At 32.9% G+C, this 23,553-nt stretch overlaps 3 protein-coding genes across 5 annotated transcripts; 2 read left to right on the top strand and 1 right to left on the bottom strand.

The window, feature by feature from the left end:
• Positions 1-218: 218 nt before the first annotated feature.
• Positions 219-2,765, top strand: LOC109193146. Its single transcript, XM_019343981.1, has 4 exons — positions 219-467; positions 608-734; positions 822-883; positions 2,425-2,765. Exons 1-4 carry the CDS (start codon positions 342-344, stop codon positions 2,545-2,547), a joined length of 438 nt encoding a protein of 145 aa, XP_019199526.1. The 5' UTR covers positions 219-341; the 3' UTR covers positions 2,548-2,765.
• Positions 2,766-4,301: 1,536 nt separating this feature from the next.
• Positions 4,302-6,347, top strand: LOC109193145. Its single transcript, XM_019343980.1, has 2 exons — positions 4,302-4,782; positions 6,144-6,347. The coding sequence occupies exons 1-2, from the start codon at positions 4,337-4,339 to the stop codon at positions 6,148-6,150; spliced, it is 453 nt and encodes a 150-aa protein (XP_019199525.1). The 5' UTR covers positions 4,302-4,336; the 3' UTR covers positions 6,151-6,347.
• LOC109193144 lies at positions 5,580-16,505 on the bottom strand. 3 transcript variants are annotated; one of them, XM_019343977.1, is made up of 11 exons: positions 16,336-16,505; positions 14,893-15,243; positions 14,407-14,472; positions 14,165-14,304; positions 13,698-13,824; positions 13,035-13,186; positions 12,490-12,625; positions 11,761-11,845; positions 11,383-11,654; positions 11,079-11,215; positions 5,580-5,625 (listed from the first exon to the last, which is right to left on the bottom strand). In XM_019343977.1, the coding sequence occupies exons 1-11, from the start codon at positions 16,426-16,428 to the stop codon at positions 5,595-5,597; spliced, it is 1,590 nt and encodes a 529-aa protein (XP_019199522.1). In that variant the 5' UTR covers positions 16,429-16,505; the 3' UTR covers positions 5,580-5,594. The 3 variants fall into 3 exon arrangements, with proteins under 3 accessions (XP_019199522.1, XP_019199524.1, XP_019199523.1); XM_019343979.1 differs by having other exon boundaries at positions 14,893-15,173; positions 16,336-16,424; XM_019343978.1 differs by lacking the exon at positions 5,580-5,625 and adding an exon at positions 10,694-10,761.
• Between the last annotated feature and the right edge of the window lie 7,048 nt (positions 16,506-23,553).

A 23,553-nucleotide genomic window follows, 5' to 3' on the forward strand; every position in this document is an offset into this window, starting at 1 on the left:
TTTTAGCCCTGTTAAAAATGGATAAAATAAAATTTTCCGGTGGAATTTTGACGGAAAAGTGGCCGGAAGGACCATTTTTGCAAAAAAATCAATAGTCGTGGACTAAAATTGCAAGGTTCAAAAGTCGTGGATCAATTCTGCTAGTGCCACTATAGTCGTGAGACCAAAAGTGCAAAAAACTCAAATTTGTTCCATACCGTTAATTGGATAAGTTTAATTAGCAATGGGGGTAAGTTTTGAAAATCGCAAGTGTTTGGGGAGCAAATCAGAAACTGAGAGTTGGATTTTTAGGAATTTTTGAGATTTGATATCGAGGGAAGGAAGAGAGGACAGAGAGGAAGATGGACTACACTCTGGCTGCGCTGAAGATCTTGTGCTCACAGCTCACCGCCGTCACGGAGGCGACCTCTTACTCTCAGCCCGCTTTGTCTCTAGGCGGCATTCTCTTCCAACGCGCTTGGCTTCAGGTTTCTCTCTCTCTCTCTCTCTCTCTCTATATATATATATATATATATATATATATATATGTGTGTGTGTGTGTGTGTGTGTGTGTGTGTGTGTGTGTGTGTATAATTGTATATAATCACTTTCCCTAATCGCACTGTAGGGCGTCTTGGTCTCAAAACCGTCTCCCTCCAATAATGATGACGGCCGCTTCCTCCTCGACGATGGCACCGGCGTCATCGAACTCAAGTTCTCTGGCGACTACCTACAAAATGATGCCTGGGAATTAGGTACGCGCATTTTTATTTTTAAATCCCTAGTTCTCCATTTCTTATTCACTCTCCTAAATCTCTCCTTGCGTGTCTGCGTTTGTATAGGTATGTATGTAATGGTTGTTGGAGGATATTTTGTCAGAAAAGATGGGACCTCGTTTATTAAGGTAAGCAATAGGGAAAATTGTTTGCTTTTGTGCAGTGAATCAGTTGAAATGCCGTTTAAAAAATTTGTTTGGGGGAGTTGGAGTGGAATTTCATTTTTCAGGCAGTAATTGCGTGTTGCATTACTTGTTGGGCATCATAAATTATAATTGGAATGCGATTGTACTTCAAACATTTTCCATGGATATTCATCATTCTGATTTCTGGGGATAATTTGCTTCTCTAAATAATCTGGAGTTTTGAACCAACATAAAAGGTTAGAAGGAGGGGTTCACTGTTGTTAAAATCTGCATAGGCCCCTAGGTTGAGGGGATTTTATCCTTATGTAGACATTAGTGGGCCAGCTGACTAGGTGACCTAGGCACCTGAGTCGGCCAAACTTGGCCGAGTGTTTTATTTTCCTCTGAATGCAAGTTTTGAAAGTTCTTATAACAATATGTTACATTCGGCAATTGGCATTGGAAGTGTAATGGGTGGGATAGTGAGTGAAAATATGGAGTTAGAACCGTTCGCGATCTGCCTTCCATATGTTTTACTTTTGACCATTCTGATGTGTTATTCTGTAGCATTAGACATTTGAAGACTGGTAATGCTGTTGGACTGCCTGATTGTATGATATGGAGTTGTATATACTCACAAGTTCATCTGTTCATAGCCTGGCTTTTAGGGCGTCTTTTGAAATCAGGAAAATGACTTATGGAAAATGAGTCGTTTTCAAGAAAACATTATCATTTCCGGTGTTTGGTTGCATTCCAGAAAACTGTCTTGGTGTGTTTGGTTCATTTTTTGAAAAATGAGCAGAATAGTATAATTAAACATTTTAATTGTTTTGTTTAGAATATAACATTTATAATAATAATATAAATGGTGGTGGTGGTGGTAGGGTGGTAGTGTTATGGTGTGGCGGTGGTGATGGTGGTGTTGTGGCGGTGGTGGTTGCGTTAGTGGTGGTGGCGGTGGTGGTAGGGGGTGTGGAAATTGGAAAATAATTTCTCACAAAAAAGAGGGGAAGTCATTTTTGTATTTTCCTTTAACTTACATTTTTCACTCTTTACCAAACACTAGAAACCCGGAAAGAAATCATTTTCCGGGTTTCTAAACACACCCTAATCTACAGGTGAGAGACCAGGAGGAGGTAAATTGTCTACCTTCCATCACAGGTTTTTGTAGACATTTGTTTTATTGCATAGTTTCTTGATGTACTACTCAAGATGTGGCATTTTGAGTTCAGATTATGTTTACCGAGGAATATACTAGTGCCTTGAAATTTTGATGTGCTTGAGCTGCTCTTTCTGTTATTCAAAATTCTAATGCTATATGAGCACAAAATCCCATCATGGAAACTCTTTAGAATGATATTATTCACCATCTCTCATAAATGTTTTGAGTACTCTAAGATTAAAACCGATGGTGTAAATTTGGTGTTTTGAAAAATGTTCCTCAGTAATCAATTTCTGTATTTGCTGATTAATTAGTGAAGTTTTCTATTCTATTGATCAATCTTTGTGTCATGTATTAACTCGGTAGTGTATATCTTTCTAAGGTACACAAAATTATTGACCTTTCACCAGTACCCGATCGAGAGGCAATGTGGTATCTAGAAGTTGTGGAGGCATTTAGACTTTTCTATCTTCCTCTTATAGAAGAAGAGTATAATTCAGAATGAGCATGCACATCCTAATGCTGAGGATCTCTTGTGAAGTTTTGTTAGGGTTAGTCGGTTAGATCCCAATTTTATTTAACACCTTTACTAGTGTTCAATTATCCAACACTATGTTCCCTTTTTGACTGAGAAGATTTACAATTTTCAATTACTGTGTAAAGAATATAACCTGTTGGCTTAAGAAGCCTAACAATTGTAAATTAGGGGGAGTTTTACTACATGTACTCTCAAATCTTACACTCAAATTTACTTCCTGTTGTGGTTGGCATTGATAGGCTATTTTCTTCGTAGGGTCTCTTTAAATGTGTTTGCATCAAAATTTAAGTGTGAGAATAGAGAATGAGAGTACATATAGTATTTTTCTTTTAGAGGTAGGTATTTTCAATCGTTATGCTATAAAACTGTGTTCACCTTGCAAGATGGACACGGTTCTATGTTCATAATTACTGAACTATATGTTCATAATTATAAAACTATATAATCATAATTTTTGAACTTCATATTCATAATTATTGAACTCTATATTCACAATTATAGAACTCTATGTTCATAATTACTGAACTATATTTTCATAATTATAAAGTTATATATTCGTAATTTTTAAACTTCATATTCACAATGATTGAATCTCTATATTTATAATTACAGAACTATATGTTCATAATTATGTTCACAACTCTATGTTCATAATTATAAAACTATATGTTTATAATTTTTGAATTATGTATTCATAATTATGAACAGCTTTTGAACCGTGTCCACCTGCAAGGTAGATACAGTTCTATATTTTATAAACTGAATGGTTTTGGTTTGGTTCAGTTTTTTAACTGAACCAAAAAATTGATAATGTGGAAGTAATGTATGTATGTTTCTTTATTAATGTATACGTATTGTTTTCATCCTAGCTATTTTTAAGCACAGTACAGAAGACCTCATGCCATGCATGCTCCAAACATATAACAAACACAGAAACGTACACGATATATATCACTTTGCTTTAAAATTGTTATTATAATTTAGATTAGAAAGCATCCATTATAAATAGGGAAAATTACACATTTTCCCTCCGAGTTATTTACATATAGCATATTTTCTCCCTGAATTATTCAGGTAGGCACATTAGCCCCCTCAATTATTCTAAAAGTTGTGATTTTTTTCCCCTGATATATTAAATTGACATTTCTACCTTTAAAGTAAACATTTTATTAATTTTTTCTTTTTCAACAAATTATTGCGTATACGTAAATCATGGTTCAGTTCAAACTGAACCGGACACTATAGCAATCGAATTAAAATTTTCCGATTATGATTAAGATCCAGAATCAATATTTGGATTTCAGTTTGTTAAAATTATGAATCGAAAAAACTGGATCCTGAACCGTGAACCGGCGGTTCCGAATCCGATTCGCGATTTTGAATCGTCTTTATTTTAAAATAGTCTAAATTCAACAATAAATGTATTTTATTTTATTTTTAGGTTGGAACATGAACTGACCGTTCCGATTCATTGTAATAAACTCTAAATATCGGGTTTCGGTTCTAAATTGTAATTGAAATATTTTGGTTTGGTTGCTATAGTGTCTGTTTGGTTTGAACCAAATTGTGGTCATAATTTGTTGAAGAATAAAAATAAGGGTAAATATGTTCATTTAACATTTCAGAAGAAAAAACAGCCACTTAAATAATACAAAAAAATAAAGTGCTATAAGATATAACTCAGTGAGAAAAAAATGTTATTTTCCCTTATAAATATCATATCTCCCCTCCCCAAACTTTAATAAAAAAAAAAAAAATGGGTAGAACAAAATCTGTCCCCGTACTACATGTAGTGCTCTTGCTCTCATTCTTCTTCTTCCGCGTCCATTCCAAAGACTATATGCTGTATATCATCAATCAGCTCCCTACTGTGAATGACGTGTTCACATGTGATTGCCATTCAGAATCTGGGCGCAATAGTGGGGCCCAAAACGTCACAAGAGGTTCGTACTTTGAGTGGCCAGTAAAAAACTTAAAAGTTCTGAATGCAGTGTTCTGTAACTTTACGTGGGGTTCCAAACATATGAAAGATGTTACGTTAATACCAGTAGATAAAGCCGTGTTTACTGCCACTGCTCGCCCACAGAAATACTGTGTTAATTCTTCCGACGACGGAGTGAAACTCTTTTACTTTGTTAGGTCTGATGCTATGTACTTCTCTCGTGTGGATGATTCAGACTATGCCCGTAAATATTCAAAATGGTAATTAACTAATTATTATTATTTGAAAACACTTTCTTCAAAATTGTTTACATGGAAATACTTTATTATTATTATTATTACCTGGAAATATAAGTTACCGAATTTAAAAAATATTTTTTTAATAATAAAATAATAATTATAATTATAATTACAAAAAAAAAACTCCTTCGTCTCCGCCAGAGACGAAGGGCAGGCTTCGTCTCCGGTGGCTTCGTCTCAGGCCGTCTCCATGGCCGGGGAGACGGCCCAAGACAAAGCCTGCCTTCGTCTCCGGCGGAGACGAAGGAGTTTTTTTTTTTTTTTTTTTTGTAATTATAAATTATAATTATTATTTTATTTAAAATTATTTTAAAAAAAATTAAAATTCGGTAACCTATGTTTCCAGGTAAACAAGTCATTTTGGATTGAATTGCACTAGTTTGCGTTGTTCAAGATCTAATTGTATTCTTTTTTAGTTCGATGGCCCAATTGCAATGTGGTGCGCAGTTGAGTGGCATATTTGACCCTTATTCCTAAATTTTTTAGATAAGGTTACATGTAATTAAAAAAAAAAAAAACTAATTTATGTGCCATAAACTAGCAGTATTATTATTATTATTATTATTATTATTATTATTATTATGTTCTCAAAAATTATTATTATTATTATTATTGTTATTGTTATTGTTATTATTATTATTATTATTATTATTAAAGTCAAGGCCTCTTTGATGACTTTATTCTTCAATCAAGCCTTGACTTTGCCACAATTACCCCAACATCATGGAATATTGTTGTCTAAGTTTTATTACCATTTTGGTATTCTAGTGTATTCATCTTCCCTGCTTTGTTGCAAAGTACATCCTGCAACATTTTGAAGTGACAGAAACCAATTGTCTAATACAAAAAATTAAATAAAGAAATAGAAAAGAAACCAAACATGAATATAAGATTAATTGAAAAAAAAAAAAACAAAAAGAAACTGAATAATTTGCAAATAATGTAGGAAAGAATAGAAATGTTTCCAGAAAATTGTGCTACCAATTTTGTCTGCCCACATGCATAATCCAGACAAAACATCAATACAATTTCCAGAAAAAAAAATCAGCTAATATTTTTCAACATCTTCCTTTGATATATTTCAACTTCCCTTGATTTATTTCTCAAAAAAAAAAAAAACATGGATATATGATTCCTAATTCCCTACAAATGTATGAAAAGAGTATTACATGAAAGAAAACAGTTATAGTGGATAGAAAAATAATAAGATTGAATTTACCTCGCGTGGAATAAACATTTTTTACTTTTACTCAGTTTGCCTCCTCTAACATCTAGTACTTGTTCTAACTAATCTAACTCTTATTGATCTTTTGGTGTGCAAGGGACTGATTTGTTTGACTGAAGGATAAGGAGACGGCATTTTTCTTTCAACAAATCTTTACTTCTCCAGAGGTTTAGTTATTCGCAATAATTTGGGATTGGAGTCTACTTGATTCGACCTCTTTATATAGAGGTTGAACTAAATCAGGAGTTTTATATAACAACGAAGAAGCAAGCTTTGGAACAATGAGTCATTTTGAAACAATGACTTCTAGTAAAGAATGTCTTCTCTTATATTTCAATCACTTCTAATTTGTAATTAAAATATGCAATGCTTCGATTTTCCATATATATATATATATATATATATATATATATATATATATATATATATATATATATATATATTTGTGTTTCTCTATTGTTTGTTAATCGGAAGTTGCAACGCATTTAATTCGCTGACTCATACATGCATAGGTAATACCAACATCTGAACAAACTAATTTTAAACCACATCAGTAGATACCATTTAATGTGAACATCATTTATTATTGCGACTATCAGCCCTAAACTCTAAAACAACACAGTCTTGTTTAGGCGGGAAAACAAAATTGCAAGAAGTTGTTGCTTTATTATAGAGTTAGATTAGATTAGATTAGTTAGGCGTGACAACTTCACAGCTAGAGGGTACTTGGTCAAAGGTTAGTGTATAACATTTAATTCTTTTTTTCTCTCTCTCTATACTTATGGATTTCTAATCCCTTTTTAATGGTTTAGGTAATCAAAAAAGTACACAAGGAGATGCTTATTAAAAATGACACAGCTCTGTTGTCTACTTACTGTCCTAAATTGCTTGAAGAAGGATTTCAGTCTAAGGAACTGCTGGTCGATTTACTCTTTTAGGTGCCTGAATAACATTACAAGAATTTCAGCCTAAGGAACTACTTACTGTCCTATCATGTTTCTATGCCTTATATTTGACTCTAATATTGGGTTTGATGTAAGTAGCCTTGCTGATAGAGAATTCCAGACTCCAATGAGAAGTATTAATTCTCTGTCTAGTCTCAGCTATAGCAAGGCAAATGATAGCTCAACAAGTCAACCATTTGAGGTGGTTACTATCAGTGATTTATATGACAAGCAAGAGGTACGACTTAAAAACTAAAATCTGACTTTAATCTTAATGCTATGGCATTTTGCAGGGACCTATATGCTGACTTAATTTAAGTCAGTGGCTTGAAAACTAACTTAGAAAGTATGTCACTTTGTCATTGATTGACAAAGTAGATGGTTTGTACTAACTGTCAGACATGATTGTAACTTTCTGTTTGCAGGAGAAAAATATACATACATTGCAAGTACCACACAAACTTTGAAGTCAATCATGTCTTCCCAGATAAGTAACTGATGTGAGTAATATGAGGACAAGATCAAAAGGCAGAATGTACACCAACAGTGGCCAGAGAAGAAGTTTTTTAAATTACTTAGATTAGTTTTTATCTAATCTAAGTGTAGATTAGATTTATACTGTATTACATATTAGCAAGCAAATTGATGTGGAATACAAATAAAAGTCATGCAATTATTATAAATACAGGAACCCATTTTGAGTCATGCAATTATTACATATTAACAAGCAAATTGATGTCAAGAAATAGGTAAATATAAATACAAATATTTTATGAGGGATAGAATCAACACTTAAAATCACATTTTGAACAACCAATTTGTAAAAAGAAACACTTATTACATGAATCCTTAACGGCCCGTTTGGTTCACGGAATCAATTTAGAGGGAATTGGAATGTTATTCCATAAGGAATGGAATAGGTAAGGAATAGAATATGATTTGTATTATGTTGTTTGGTTCGTTGAAGGAATAGACTTTAAGAATTGTATTCCAACGTTTGGTTGGCTAAGGAATAAAAACTAAATATATGTTTAAAAGACATAAATGTCCTTGTACAAAATATATTATTATTATTATTATTATTATTATTATTATTATTATTATTATTATAATAGCACATTAACAAAAAGGAAAAGAGTGGCCACATAATATATTTGCAAATTAAGACTTCTATCTACAGCAGCTCACCCATCAAGGCATCAACTCCATCAGACCGTCTGCGACTCCATTGCAATCGTGATCGAAGCCTCGCCGGCGACAGGAGCTATGGTTACGCAGGGGGGATCAATCAGCCATGACCACACCAAGGCCATCGCCACCAGCCCCTTCTTGCCTCGCCGGCGACAGGAGCTATGGTTACGCAGGGGGGATCAATCAGCCGTGACCACACCAAGGCCATCGCCACCAGCCCCTTCTTTGTCAATTGTCAGCGACCTCTGTTGGCCGGAAATTGAACGGTTGCAAAACAACCTCCGATGGAAATTCCGCGATCGCCGACGACGATCCGACCAGCGGCGAACGTTCTCTAGACATCCCCGACACCATCAACACCATCTGATCCTCCATGCAACGACTCCTTCGCCGGGGAAGCTTCGAGCGACAAAGTCTGGGTCCGATTGCGAGAAGCCTCAGCCGACCTTCGAACCTAAATTTCGGAAAATCCATGAAAGATGTGTGTTATATATCTTAGTAATCTCTGTCTTCTTTTCTTTTGCCGCATATTTTCAGTGATTTTAATCTCGATTTCGATTTTTCACGCCTTTATTGCATTTAATTAAAAAAAAAAAAGATAAAAGAATTGAAGATACTATTTGAAGCTCTGCAAATTCTGCATATACTGGTTGGATATATTTAAACACAGCATATATTTGGCTGTTGAATCTCATTGCAAAAATTGTAAATTTATTACTTTTTTGGGGGAAAACATTTTTTAGGTCCCGAAACACTAAAATTGCAGTGCTTTAGTGAACCAAAACAACGTATTATTAGAAGAATATCTTTGTTTGAAGCTTCAATTTCTGCAAACGGCGGAAGGGATTGCAATGACAAAGAGGAAGAGAAAAATAGCCTAAAATGTTTAAATTAAACAAAAGGGTAAAATAGGAAATTAAATAAAACATCTATTCCTGATGACTCAGGAATAGGTTAATACCAAGGGGCCCTAGTAATAGCTATTATCTTATTTGAGGTAATAGGCTATTACCAGGAACATTATTCATGGTAATATAAAGGTTTGCCAAACAAAGGAATAGGTCTATTACTGGGAATGCTATGACATTCCAAGCCTATTCCGTGAACCAAACGGGCCATAAATGTTAAATCACACGTACCTAATGTGAAGTGGAAACTCCATATTTAGAGTTGGAGAGCAGCATATGTATTAATATATATATATATATATATATATATATATATATATAAATTTGAATCATATACGAAGGTAGTATTTGGGTAAAAAAATATGAATAAATCTCAACCATAGATATAGTCTAAACCAACAGTTTAGATTGAAGATTATTTAAAAAATGTGTGGTGGTAATATTATAATTTTGAGTAAGTCAGATTGTCTTTGTATTTGGGTCATACATTTTTCTTCTTCAAATGCACATGTTTTCTTCTTCAAATGCATATCTCTCTTATTCGAGTGCATCTGTTTTGTTTCAGTACATAGTTTCTCCTTTGAGTGCACATATTTGTGTCTTTGAGTATAAAAATTTGACCTTCAAATGCATGCTTTGTAGCCTTCAAAGTACATGTTTTTCTTTCTAAAAGTGCACAATTAATTTATTTTTTTTTTAATTTTTCTTTTAGTGTCTTTTTTTCCCCGTTGTCTTCTAGTGATTCTCTTTATGCATGCAAGTACTAAATTTCATGCTTACAAGTGCATGTGTGTCTTACTATTGTGTAAACAAAAATAAAAAATAAATTTAAAAAAAAAAACTAAAAAAAAAAAAAAAAAAAAAAAAAAACTTCAACATTCCATTGGACCATTTTTTGCATCCAGGGCATGTTTTGTGCACGTTTTGTAGTCTTCAAGTGCATGTTTTCCTTTCTAAGAGTGCACAATTAGTTCCTTCGATTTTTAACCTTTTAATGTCTTTTATTTCTCCCTTGCCTTCTAGTGATCCTTTATGCCTTCAAGTGCTCAATTTCATTCCTACAAGTGTATGTGTATCTTACTATTGTTTTAAAAAAACACTTTAACATTCCAATGAACCATTTTTTTCTTTCTAGTGCATGTTTTTAACCTAAGTGCACATTTTGTAACTATCCGGTGCATATTCTTTTCAATAACATTAAACTAAATTTCTAATGAAATTTGTGAAATTTACAAACGATTTGCATGAATAATTACTTTAATAACACTTAAGTTGAACAACATCCATTTTTTTTAACCATAAATTGTATCAATTGCACATCTATTTACCTTCGAGTGCACATTTTTTTATATTCAAGTGCATGATTTTGAGCTTTCAAGTGTACAATTTTTATGATTTTAAAAGTGTACAATTTTTATTAATTCGAAAAGAATTTTATATTTTTTTAAATATCGATCTGAATGAACTCAATGGCTGAGATTTGTGTACATTTTTTTTACCTATGGGGAGTCATTCGCCCATGGTCCTAGACCTATATATATATATATATATATATATATATATATATATATATATATATATATATATATTTGCTGTAATATGCAGAGTACCCAAGAGCGTGCATGCACATGTTTATACAGAGATCTAATGATTGTTGACACTTGCATCAGATCTGTGGAAATACAAGATTATTGCCATCAACTCTGAAAATGTATGTTCTGTAACCATAGTACTACTAACTGGCATTATAATAATATAGGAAATCGACCTCAATACAATACACAAAGACCACACTTCTGCTCAAAACTTTCATTCCAATCCAGCATTTCCAAACATGAATTTGAAAAACTACAACATAACTACACATCAGTGCTCAGGTCTCATTCTCAAGCAGCTAAATTCTAGAGAAATTGAGGACAAAAATTGATGGATTAAGCATACAAGGCATATATGATAGAACTAAAATGTACACAAGTGATTCGATCTTACTTGATATATTTTCCACAGCAGTGCAGCAATTTATAAGCATCTCCTTTGTTCACATGGTATTCCCCTGTACGAAGAGACTCCTTGACTCTATCCTCTAAGTCCATCCATTGACTTAAAATCCGTACAATTCCATTCAGCTACTATGCAGTTAAAGGAAACAGAAGAACGAAAAGATAGTATATACTAAAGCAGAATAACAATTAACAGACTTTCAACATGTAGAAATGACAAGCCAGATATGTATTTGCTTCAAATTTTTAATTTTCAACTCTGGGTGAAAGCATTCATAAACCTGTAAGGATACAGCTACATTTCTGGCAGCGAATTTTGCAAGGGTAGCAGAGCTCCCGCATTCTTCGTTGGAGTCATTTGACTGGTGATCGAGAAGTTCCTCCTCAATCACTTCTGTTTCACTTGTGATAACTGAAACATACTGATGTAGCTGCAACGGACTCAGCTCAATTTCTTGAACTTGAATCAGTAATCTTGCAATGATGCTCCAAAGTGCACTTCTTGCTTCTGCATCAGCAGAAGCAAAAGGGAATAGACTAAATAGACCCTGTAACAACAAAAGGTCTGAAGATCTTTGTGTTACCAAAAGTTATCCTAGGTAGAGCAACTGAAGGCTAAACATGGAAAACTGATGACAAGTATCTTTTCTTTTAGCAGTAAATCATCTCACCTTGAAATATTTCTAAAGCTAGATCAGCTGCATCAGTTAGAATATTTGCTAGCAAAACAGCAGCAGTAACACAAGAATCAGCAACCTGTAGGAGATACATCATTTGAGTTTTAAAATGTTTTGCAATATCCTATTTGCTTGTTCATTCATGTTGAGCATATAATATATATAAACATAAATGTGCAATCCAACTATCGCTTAGGCTTTTAGTTGAGATGGAGCACATGCTTCAATTTGGTATCAGAGTCATGCCAAAGGTCATCGGTTTGAATTCCTGCGTCAACCGATAAAAAAGAGACTATGGTCCACGTGTTGCTTGGAGCCCATAAAAAGTAATCGGCCCGCACACGTGAGGGGGCATGTTGAGCATATAATATATATAAACATAAATGTGCGTGCAATCCAACTATCAGCTTAGGCTTTTAGTTGAGATGTAGCACATGCTTCAATTATTCCATCAACAGAGATATTTGCACACCATGCTATTTACATAATCATAATGCTCATTTGTGTTGTAACCAGAAAATTTTGACAACAGATGAAATTATAGGACTAGTAGCAAAGTTTTGGGCCAAATCACGTGTTTAGAATGACCCGGACCAGTACAAGTTCAACATATGGTTGGCTTTTCCATTTTCATTTTTTGTTATTTTCTTTAACGAATCTGTGGTAAGGTTACATGCTATAACCTTGACTCACTAAGCAAAATTTTCAAAATCTACAACATACCTCAACTTTTTCAGGAAGTTTGATTAGGTCAGTAAGTAGTAGAAAAAGTCTTTTACTTGCACAGATTTCTTGTGAAGATTCATCAATGACAGAAAGAGCCTCAAATGTCTGAAGAATTAAATCAAGAACCGAGTACCTGGTGCAGAACAAAGCATTCCTGGGTCAAGAACATAGACTAAAGAATGCATCTAAGTGAAAAGTGAAAACTAATTGCACGTGTGCAAGATTAAGGAGAGGAGTAGAACACTGGAATCCATATGACCCACAAAATCAATTAAAATTGGATGCTACCATATTTCATCAAGTAAGCATTAGGATGGAAGAATGACAGAAATGACAGGGGTCATTGAGGAAATAAGTGATTTCCCAAGACATACTTATACTTAAATATGAGTCTGGTGGGCAAACAACCACATGACAGGGGTCATTGAGGAAATAAGTGATTTCCCAAGTACTCAGCTTATCAGAAAACCAAATATCATGAAAATAAACTCGGTGCTTTTTGGAGGAAGAAACACCTAAAATTATAAGAAAAATAACTGTACCTTTCAGGTAATCGTTCCTCCCTTAATTTTCCCATCTCAAAAGATAAGAGATCAACCATAAGACATGGGAGTCCCAACTTCATCAATGGTGGTTGAAGGATAACAGCTACTTCTTGCTTACTTTGCAATGTTGCCAAGAGTAGACCTACACTCTGTTTTAGTGTTGAAAACTACATTAGTCACTGATAACACCAAGCTGATTTTTGGGATTTATGCATTAAAAACTGAGAAACTTTCCAGTGTGTGCAAGATACTACAAAATTTAGTGTTAGTAAACAGCTGTATCTCATTTTATTTTTTAAATTTCTTCTTTGAGAGGGAGGTGGGGTGGGGTTGGAGATCTACCTTGGGGGCAGTTTCCATAATCATATTTGTCTGGTCCAACTACATGATACTAAACATCACAGTTTAGTTCACACTAACTAAATGAAACTTTTTTGACATACATAAGGCATTAGATGGATATTTCTCTTCAAATGTACTGTTCAAAATTTCAGGCATGGTAACACAGTACAAACAATAACAAAAATTATTATTAAATAAAACATCCACAATCCACAATCCACAATATGTACCAAATGACTAACACCGTTTGATAGCAAAATGAAACAATAGGAGATGCAGTAGACTGGATGGACTACAAATTGTAACACAATCCAATACCTTCTCAAGAAGATTTGGATTTAAAGTATTTTCCATAATCCATAAGATTCGGCATAATATATTCTCAGACTGCAAGGCTTCTGCCCAAAGAACACTCTTGTCACCTTGAAGACATAAAGTTACTACCCTGTATAATAATACTTACCATAATGAAGATGATTGCAGACAACTACATTATATATTGAAATGTGATTAAAAAATGTTTAAAAAAATTTAATTGACTCAGAACAAGAATAATATATTAACATCCTGACCTGAAATTCATTTTAGAAGGTAACAACAAAACATAGCTAAAGGGGTGGTAGCAAAGTTACCATTTAATGTTCTGAAGTAAAGAAATAAAAGCACAGTAAAAAGAAAGATATCCTAGTAAGGTGATTTAAACAAAATGATAAATATATGCAGGAAAGTTTGTAAAATATTTGACAAATAATTAAGGATTATCTTTGAAATTTCAGCTATAGTACCGGCATGCTTCACAAAGGCATGGCGTGTCATCTAGGAATAACTGCTCCATAACCGCCCCAATCAATCCATTTGTGGAAGTTATCTTCTTTCGAGAAAGTTCATGACATGCTAGGTTCCCAATGATTCCAAGGCTAATTTCCTGCTTAAGCATATCCAAGTTAAGAAAGTCCATGCATTTGGGAACATCAAGACCGTCCATGTAAGATGTACAAGATAAAATTAAATTAGAAATGTGACTCACTGTAATACGTGCAGATTTTGAAACCACAAGAGTGGAAAACAGAACTTCAAGTATAAGGTTTTGAACCTGTATTTAAAAAAAATCATAATACTTAAAAACTGCAGTGATGACTAAACAAGATTCAAAAATGGGGGGAGGGGGGAAGAGGGAAGGGGGGAATGAATAATGACAGTAGAAAGCCTATCCCAGTAAAAGAGCATAACAAAATTGTTTTTGGCACTCTCATTTGACCTATCAAGTGAAAAGTTCATTCTGAAAGCTCTTGGGAATTATTCAATTCAGTGTTGATAGCGTCACAACTCACAAGGACCAAGGAAAAATGAAGCTCACACTCTGGGTTCTTTGTACAAGGATTGAACTGTAAAGTTGAAAGTCCTGATATCAAACCCTTTCCCTGCAACCCAGCTTAACCCACTTCTCCCAACAATACAAACCAACAGATTGCTAAGATGCAGAAAGATGAAAAGAAAGAGAAAATTCAAGCACCATGAATTCAGCATGAGTTTTACTCGCAGCAAGATCCCATAAAATACAACCATACTCTTCCCAGGATTCTTCTCCTGCTGATGACCCTTTCTTTGTACTCTCACAGCATAGCCTGACATCTAATCCTTGAAACTTGTCCACTTTATCAAAATTATCATCCATGTCTGCGGCTTCATTTTCATTATTTGCCCACATCCCTTCTCCATTTTCAGATGCAGAGACTGAAGCTGTCTTCAATTCTTCAGTTTCTTGTCCTCCAGAGATGCCTTCATCTTTCACTTCTGTTGGTAGGAGTTTTCGTATCAAAGATATTACATAACTAGGATCAACAGTTGTTGATATATCAAACAGCTGCAGCATGAAGTAACTTACAATGTGAACAACTAAATCATATAATAATAAAATGATAATAATTAAGAACTCGTATGCTCAGTATAAAATAATTCCTCGACAGCAAATATTACTTTACTGAAAGATACTCCAGTATGTGTGGGTGAGTGTATTTGAGTTGGTACTAAAAAAACAGCAAAATGATGCAATTATGTGCAGCATGAAGTAAGTTACACTGTGAACAACTAAATCATATAATAATAAAATGGTAATAATTAAGAACTCATACGCTCAGTATAAAATTCCTCGACAGCAAATATTACTTTACTGAAAGATACTCCAGTATGTGTGGGTGAGTGTATTTGAGTTGGTACTAAAAAAACAGCAAAATGAGGCAATTATGTGCCACTTATCTTAATTCAAGGTTGGAACTGTGAACTAGTTAAAATGTTAAATCTTTAAACATCTTGAGGAAATTTAGGTCTTTCCTGAGTGTAACAATAATGGATTCTTTATTATCAATTAAACTACAATGCTTAGTCATTTGAGGAAAAATGAAGGGCAAAATGAACCTCAAAACTTCATGTATCATCTTTTATGCTCACTTGGCTCATACCCCTGACCAAAAATGCTTTTGGCTTACAAGTATGTGTACTCTTTCTGTTGCAAATGTGGACCTCTCTGCTTAGTATATCAATTCAGACATTTCTTTACAAATTCATAGTCTATTAACTACGGAGCTTATATAACTTATAATCAGATTCAAATTTTGTTTAAAACTTTTTAAAAAACTTTTTTGTGAAAAACATTAAGCAAGACGAATATAGCTTTTTAACAAAGAAATGGCACGAGCCCACACCAATGTGCAGTCTATCACTCTATCGCGCAAGCTGTCGAACACTCGGACGGCTCCCCTCGCATCCATTTACATAAAGCTAAATTGCATTTCCAATAGCGCTGATGAATGATTTCAATCACTATCCATCCTCAAATCCCTGGATTTCATCTTTCACATACAGAGGTAGCTTGGGCATAGAGAAATGGACAAAAAAATAATAAACCCTAATTTGGAAGTCGGGAACATAAACATCGCACACAAAGCTTATGCAATACCTCATGAGAAGGGGCAGAAGGGTGGTGAGTTGATGGCAGAGATTCTTGTTCTTCTTCGCAGTGTTCAGAGGGTAACTCTGCGGGGGTTGACATGTTAACAGCAACAATGGGCCAAACGTTCGAAAGCCGAAAACCAATTTATTGGCGCAAATGGATATGGAGCCCTGATATTAATTTAAATTGTTTATTATTATTTTTTTATACAATAGGTTACTCAATTGACACCAAACTAATTTTAAGAGCAAATTATATCATAGATCAAAATTTATATACCGTTATAAACCTTAAATCAAAACAACGTCATTTTGTGTCTAAATTGTAACAATTTTTAGTCGTTCTTGTTTTCAACATCTTTCTTTTTTTAGTAGTTTCCTTTTTTTTTTTTTTTTTTTTTTTTTTCAAGTAACACTCTTTAGTTTTTCAAAAGCCATCTAATTTTTGATTTGGTCTTTGTGGATTTGCTTACGGTGTGTGTTGGATATGAATGAGTTGATTGCTTAGCAGGATTTGACGGTGTTAGATGAGTATATTCCATGGTTTTTATAATTTGTTTTAGTCTTTTTGATTGCTTAGCATGATTTGACGGTGTTAGACGAGTCTATTCCATGATTTTTATAATTTGTTTTAGTCTTTTTGATGTATTATATACATACATACATATATATATATATATATATATATATATATATAATACGGATCAAATGCGGATGGTGTGCTCAGGTGCGAACGTGGGGTGAGATGAGAACCATTGATATTGCCAAGATCAATATCCAAGATTAACAAGGATTAAAAAAATATACGGTAACAATTTAGTCTTTTTGCATATAGGTCAAATTTAATGTGTGTGGCTTTTGTGTTTAAATGTGCGTCGGTTGTTGAAACTTAAGTGTGTCAATCTAAAGCTTTAGGTGCAAGGTTTCCTTCTTAAGGTGCGTGATTTTTCTTCTTAAGGTGCATGGTTTGTGTGCTTAAGGTGTGTCAGTTGTTGAAACTTAAAAGTGCGTTGGCCTAAAGCTTTAGGTGAGTAGTTTTCCTTCTTAATGTGTTTTGTTTTCCTTCTTAATGTGCTTCATTTTTTACAGTTTGTTTCTTTAATTGAGGACGCGATTTTTTTTGTTCGGTCCCAAAACAAACCATTATCCTTTTCCAATCATGTTTCAGCAATCAGAATAGAGATCAAAGGAAGTATAAATTTAGGTTTTATTACTTATGAGTAGCATTTTTTTTTTTTTGAAAAAAAGTAGAAATTTAGGTAAATGGTTATTTGCTGTTAGCTGATTGATTTAATTAGAGGGTATAACTAGTTGATAACATTAGCTGATTGTAGAAAAGTGTTTGGTAAATTAACTGATAGCTTATACATGTTTGGTATAATTTCTTTTCTAAAAAAGCTAATTGAAAAAGTTGCTTTGAACAGTTTTTGAATTTTAGCATTTTGAAGTTACAAAAAACTTGATTAATCAAACATTTATATTAATTTGTAATCAAGTCAAACAACTAAAGTGGTCAAATAAAATAAAAGTGTCTGATAAGTTAACTACTTTACAAAATATGGCCAATACGTTTCATTAGCAAACGAAATTGTATACCACATGAAATGGATGAGAACAATGCAATGAAACGAAATTGTATACCACATGAAATGGATGAGAACAATGCGTATACATTACAAAACCAATAAACATACCATATATAAAGACCCCCATGGTTGAACTCTTTCATGCTTATTTACATAGATTTGTTTGCAGAGAAATTTAAAAATTAATTTAAAAAATTCAAGACTAATGGAACAGTACTTCATCAAGCTGTTTGTCATCGTTTTCCTTTTACATCCGCTCCTTTATACTGCAGTTGGTATTTTCTTTTCAAAAATTCTTGATTAATAAACTTAATTTGCATATGCTGTCTATATTACATCACGTTATCTATATTCGAAAGAATTGGGATCATCGTGTACATACAAAGTTTAATTTGATTGTAAGATATTTTAACTGTCTTAATTAATAATTACTACAGTTAAAATATCTTACAATCAAATTAAACTTTGTATGTACACGATGATCCCAATTCTTTCGAATATAGATAACGTGATGTAATATAGACAGCATATGCAAATTAAGTTTATTAATCAAGAGTTTTTGAAAAGAAAATACCAACTGCAGTATAAAGGAGCGGATGTAAGAGGAAAACGATGACAAACAGCTTGATGAAGTACTGTTCCATTAGTCTTGAATTTTTTAAATTAATTTTTAAATTTCTCTGCAAACAAATCTATGTAAATAAGCATGAAAGAGTTCAACCATGGGGGTCTTTATATATGGTATGTTTATTGGTTTTGTAATGTATACGCATTGTTCTTATCCATTTCATGTGGTATACAATTTCGTTTGCTAATGAAACGTATTGGCCATATTTTGTAAAGTAGTTAACTTATCAGACACTTATATATATATATATATATATATATATATATATATATATATATATGAACGGAATAATATTTTCGTTTTATTATGTAATTGACAAAATTATATTCTTTTGATCATAGTAATTGTTCATAGATATATATACTTGGGGAGGTTAGTTGGTCCGACCATGTTGGTTTTGGATCAACCTTTTTGGGTTATCATAGTTATGTTGTTGAACTTTTTTTATTTTTAAAGAAACTCTCTTGTATATTCCGTTATTTGTGAAACAAATAATAGACTTGAGAGTAATTCGAGCTATTGAGTTAGTCCAATAAATTTCGAGTTAGACTTACATGATTGATTTTGGACTAAAAATGTTTATCATAATTCTTAAATTTTTGTTTATATTATTAGAGCATGCAGCCCATTGATTTTAGGATAAAATTAATATCCTTATATGTTTGCAGAAATTGAGCCCATGAAGAATGTTAGACTGTCCGTTGAATGTGCTAAGAAATATATGAGCAGGTCGTTTAAGGGTGCATGCTTGGAATGGGATGGCGAAAAATGTCATAAAACGTGCCAGAAGGATGGTCAAGGAGGAGGAAACTGTTACCTTTACAAGTGTTGTTGTGTGGCTTGAAACCCCTACAATTTTTATTTATTTTTTAATATTTCGTTCTCAACGGAATAATATTTCTTGTCTTGCTTTATTATGCAATTAATCGATCCTATTTAACAATAATAATAAATAATAATAAATAATAATAATAATAATAACCTAATATGAGGGAAATATTGGCAATAGAATCATATATAGGGCGTGATAATGTTTATCACCCACCAATATTGTTATAACTTATAAGCATTATTTTCTTATTGTTAACAAAACCAATGTTATAATAAGCTAATAGTTGTTGCTTACAAATTACAATCTAACTATCAAAATTTCTAATCCTTCTATCTATATATTAAAACCATATTACCATAGCCAATTAAATTACAGTATTTTCTCGTCCAAATGAAACTAGGCCGTTTTGCTAATGGTGAGTTCAACGTGTATATTTAATTTTTTTTTTCTTTCTCGATTTTAAGTGATCTTTTTGTAGTTGTTTTCTCCTAGAAATATTTTCGTATATCAAGATGGGGTTATGTACATAAGAGCATCCACAGCAATGTATAATAGGGAGATAATAGTACAGTAATATGCACTTCAACTGATGGGAAGCAAAGATAATATCAAAAATAATCATTCTGCAAATGCCAAGATAATGGCAGAAAAAAGAAAGAAAAAAAAAAAAAAGATAAGCGCGCTTTAGCGCGTTTCGCGCAAAATGGAGAGAAAGCCGGGCGCGTGCGTTGCACGCGCCCGGAGACGCGTCAGGCGCGCCAGTCGCGACTGGCGCGTCTGTTTACATTGCTTTTTTATTTTAAAAATTTCAGTTTTTGGTTTTTTTTTTTTTTTTTTTTTTTTTTTTTTTTTTTTTTCTCTCCCCTCCCACACTCTCTTTCCTAATCACTCTTACATTATCCCCCAATTCTCCCCAACTGATGTGGATGCTCTAATGTACATAACTTAAAGCTTTCAAATTTGCTCCTTGGAAATTGATCCAAATCAGAGCATTGTCTGAGAAGGACTACAGAATATATACACAAAACATTTATTACAAATTTTTAAATTTTTAATCTAAACAAAAGAATACTTAATTGACCACAATTGGAACTCTATCAGCAGCATAATCTCGGGACGTTTCAACAACCAGTGCAACATAATGATTTGTCAATGACTATCCACTCTGCATCATACAATTATAACTAACTTTCAAAATATTTGTCAATGACCTTGTGATCTAGTGACACGAAGTGACTCTCCCATGTTGAAAAAAGTGTTAGCATTCACAATACATTTGAGATACAACAAAAATACAAAAGACAACAAGCTAAGGAAGAAAAACTAGATCATTTGATATCTTTAAGCGTGTAATCACATTCTATAAGGTTTAAATCTTCCTCTACAAAAGCAACAATGTTCAAGATTTAATTTTATGGGATACAAGAAGATGAATGAAATTCTCTAGTTGCTTTGTTTGAGAATTTTATGTAGAAATATAAGACTGTGAAGTACCTTGGTTTCCTGCAAATTAATTGCATGTAAAAATTACATGTTTCTTTCAGATGTTTCTCCAAAATATATTGGAGAAGTTACTGCAGTTTACAAACCCAACTTCCACAAAATATATATCAAATAATGATATATTTGATATTGGGATATAAAACGAATTTACCTGGGTTAATAAGTGTATGCAAAAGCTTATATATATATATATATATATATATATATATATATATAGTTGCACTCGGGTGCGAACTGCTCGCCCAGGCGCGAAATAGGAATGGATTCTGTTCGTCCACGTGTCCAGATCTAATGGATGAGAAACACTGATTTTTTTTAAAAAACGCGGTGGCATTTTCGTAAATAATTGAACATCGAAGTGCAAGTAAAATGTATTACAAGTGCATGTAAAATGTATTATAGGTGCAAGTAAAAATTTACACTGAGCATCAATACTTAGTTGCACTTATAGTTCTAAGTAGTTGCACTTATAGTTCTAAGTAGTTGCACACATAGGTATAAGTAGTTGCATCTAGGTGTATGAATGTTTGCGAGTGGTTTTCAGGACTATTACTACCCGCTGAACTCAGATCAATGAATGTTAACAAGACAAAATTACATGCACTTATAGGTGAAAGTAGGTGCACATATAGTTATAAGTAGTTGCACCTATAGTTATAAATAGTTGCACATATAGTTATAAGCACACCCAGGTGCATGAATGGTTGCGGAAAGTGAATGCTAACAAGGCAAAATTACATGCACTTATAGGTGAAAATAGGTGCACTTATAAGAGATTTACTTGCACTTCGATGTTCAATTATTTACGAAAATACCACCGCATTTTTTTTAAGTTATTAGATCTGGACACGTGTCACGCGCTGATTCGTTCGCATTTCCTTCCTGGGCACTTATTCGCACCTGAGTGCGTCCCTATATATATATATATATATAATACCACAATCATTCTTTCAAAAGGCTGAACCCCAATCCCGGCCCGACAGAGCATTTGGGAGGATGTAAATCATGGTGACTCAACAGAACATGAACCACATGACCGGTGCTCACTGCGCACAAGGAGCCCCCCTCACTTTGAGAGGTTGTGCCCACACTACCTTCACCTCTATGACCAGTTGAGCTACCCATGCGGGCATTTTAATACCACAATCATACATGTACAGCAACGCATGCGGCAAATTCGATTTTGAATTTTTCACCGAGAGCATGCAGTACAAAATCCATCCGTAATTAATTCCCATGCGGAAAACGGTATATCTTCCAAAATTTTCCGAAATGTATCTATCGGAAATATGATTTAAATTTCCGAAAATGTATCTTTCGAAAATTTTCCTTCCGTACTTTTTCTGACCTTCCGAAATAACATTCGGTTTCAAATCTCTCCATATTTTGTATTCTCTACCAAACGGTCTAAACTAAAATAATATTTATAACTCCACAACTCTAAATATCATTTAAGCTTTCATGGTAGTCCATCTGAAATATTAATCTCCATTACTATATAAATTTCTAATATCCCATATGGAAAGTCATCAACCAGATACTGCATTGTAAAAAAATCAATAGTATTAAAAAAAACTTTCAAAATATAATAATAATAATAATAATAATAATAATAATAATAATAATAATAATAATAATATTTAAATTCATTATTGAAAACAAAACAGATTTTTAAAAAGTCAATAAAAAGGTGGTCGGAAAGAGCATTTGAAAGCTAAGCTTTCATAATATAAAAGTTTTCAAATACTATTTTAATTTTAAAAATTACAACAAAAAGAAAAAGAAAAATTTGATGTTGTACAACTACTTTGGAAAGTAATTGCACCTCTGGTTAGCAATACTCAAACATATTTTTATATCATCAAATTTATAAATCTTTCTCTAATTTCTCTACACAATTTCATTTTTAAAAATAATCACACGTTACATTATATTATAATATAAGAACAAAATACTAACATAATAATAAATAAATATAAAAAATAAAAAAGTACAAAAAGCTACCCGTGACTTGAAAACTTTCAAACCATCTAGGATTTTAAAAAATTAAAAAAAGAAAAATCTACATAGACTTGCAAGTGCTAAACTTGCAGGGATAAAAACAATCAAGGGTGCAGTTAGACCTAAGACTTTCTATAGGCCCTAACTTTAATTCCATCTATGTAACTGACATGATACAAATTTTGTTATTAGAAAGATATTGATTTTGGTTGTACTAACTAAGTTCTCCACCATCTCCACCATATTCAAGCATGCTTGGGGTAAAGTGTGTGCATTGATTTTTGTTCATACATTCTAACCTAAAAAATTCATACATTCTAACCTAAAAAATTATTTTCATTTTAACATAAGTATATAAAGGCTTATGGTATCATGAAAACACATCTCTAGGAGAAAAGTCAGAACCATTCAGCCTAATTACATCTGTAAAAGTTAAACGGATCAAGTCAAATTTTTGTAAAAAACATGCGATGATATTTTCATAATTATTGTCAACTTCACTTTACAAACTTGAACACTTAAATATGCAATTTGTAACAACTAAATATGAAAACATAAATAAATTTTAAAAAATCAATGAAAAAGCTAAATTTTAAATCTAAACCGTAAATATTAGACCCTAAACAGTAAAAAAATGAATCTCTAAACCAAATAAAACTAAAAATTTATTCATAA

Source organism: Ipomoea nil, unplaced genomic scaffold (assembly GCF_001879475.1).
Source record: "Ipomoea nil cultivar Tokyo-kokei standard unplaced genomic scaffold, Asagao_1.1 scaffold1834, whole genome shotgun sequence".
Taxonomy (NCBI): Eukaryota; Viridiplantae; Streptophyta; class Magnoliopsida; order Solanales; family Convolvulaceae; genus Ipomoea; species Ipomoea nil.

What these genes read in the sequence shown, in the direction of transcription:
- LOC109193146 (XM_019343981.1), top strand. Translation starts at nt 342, where the DNA reads ATGGACTACACTCTGGCTGCGCTGAAGATCTTGTGCTCACAGCTCACC. An exon ending in AAATGATGCCTGGGAATTAG is followed by an intron (nt 735 to 821) that starts GTACGCGCATTT and finishes GCGTTTGTATAG; the next exon opens with GTATGTATGTAATGGTTGTT. An exon ending in ATGGGACCTCGTTTATTAAG is followed by an intron (nt 884 to 2,424) that starts GTAAGCAATAGG and finishes TATCTTTCTAAG; the next exon opens with GTACACAAAATTATTGACCT.
- LOC109193145 (XM_019343980.1), top strand. Translation starts at nt 4,337, where the DNA reads ATGGGTAGAACAAAATCTGTCCCCGTACTACATGTAGTGCTCTTGCTC.
- LOC109193144 (XM_019343977.1), bottom strand. Translation starts at nt 16,428, where the DNA reads ATGTCAACCCCCGCAGAGTTACCCTCTGAACACTGCGAAGAAGAACAA. An exon ending in TGCCTTTGTGAAGCATGCCG is followed by an intron (nt 13,825 to 14,164) that starts GTACTATAGCTG and finishes ATTATTATACAG; the next exon opens with GGTAGTAACTTTATGTCTTC. An exon ending in AACTTCCTGAAAAAGTTGAG is followed by an intron (nt 11,846 to 12,489) that starts GTATGTTGTAGA and finishes TATCTCCTACAG; the next exon opens with GTTGCTGATTCTTGTGTTAC.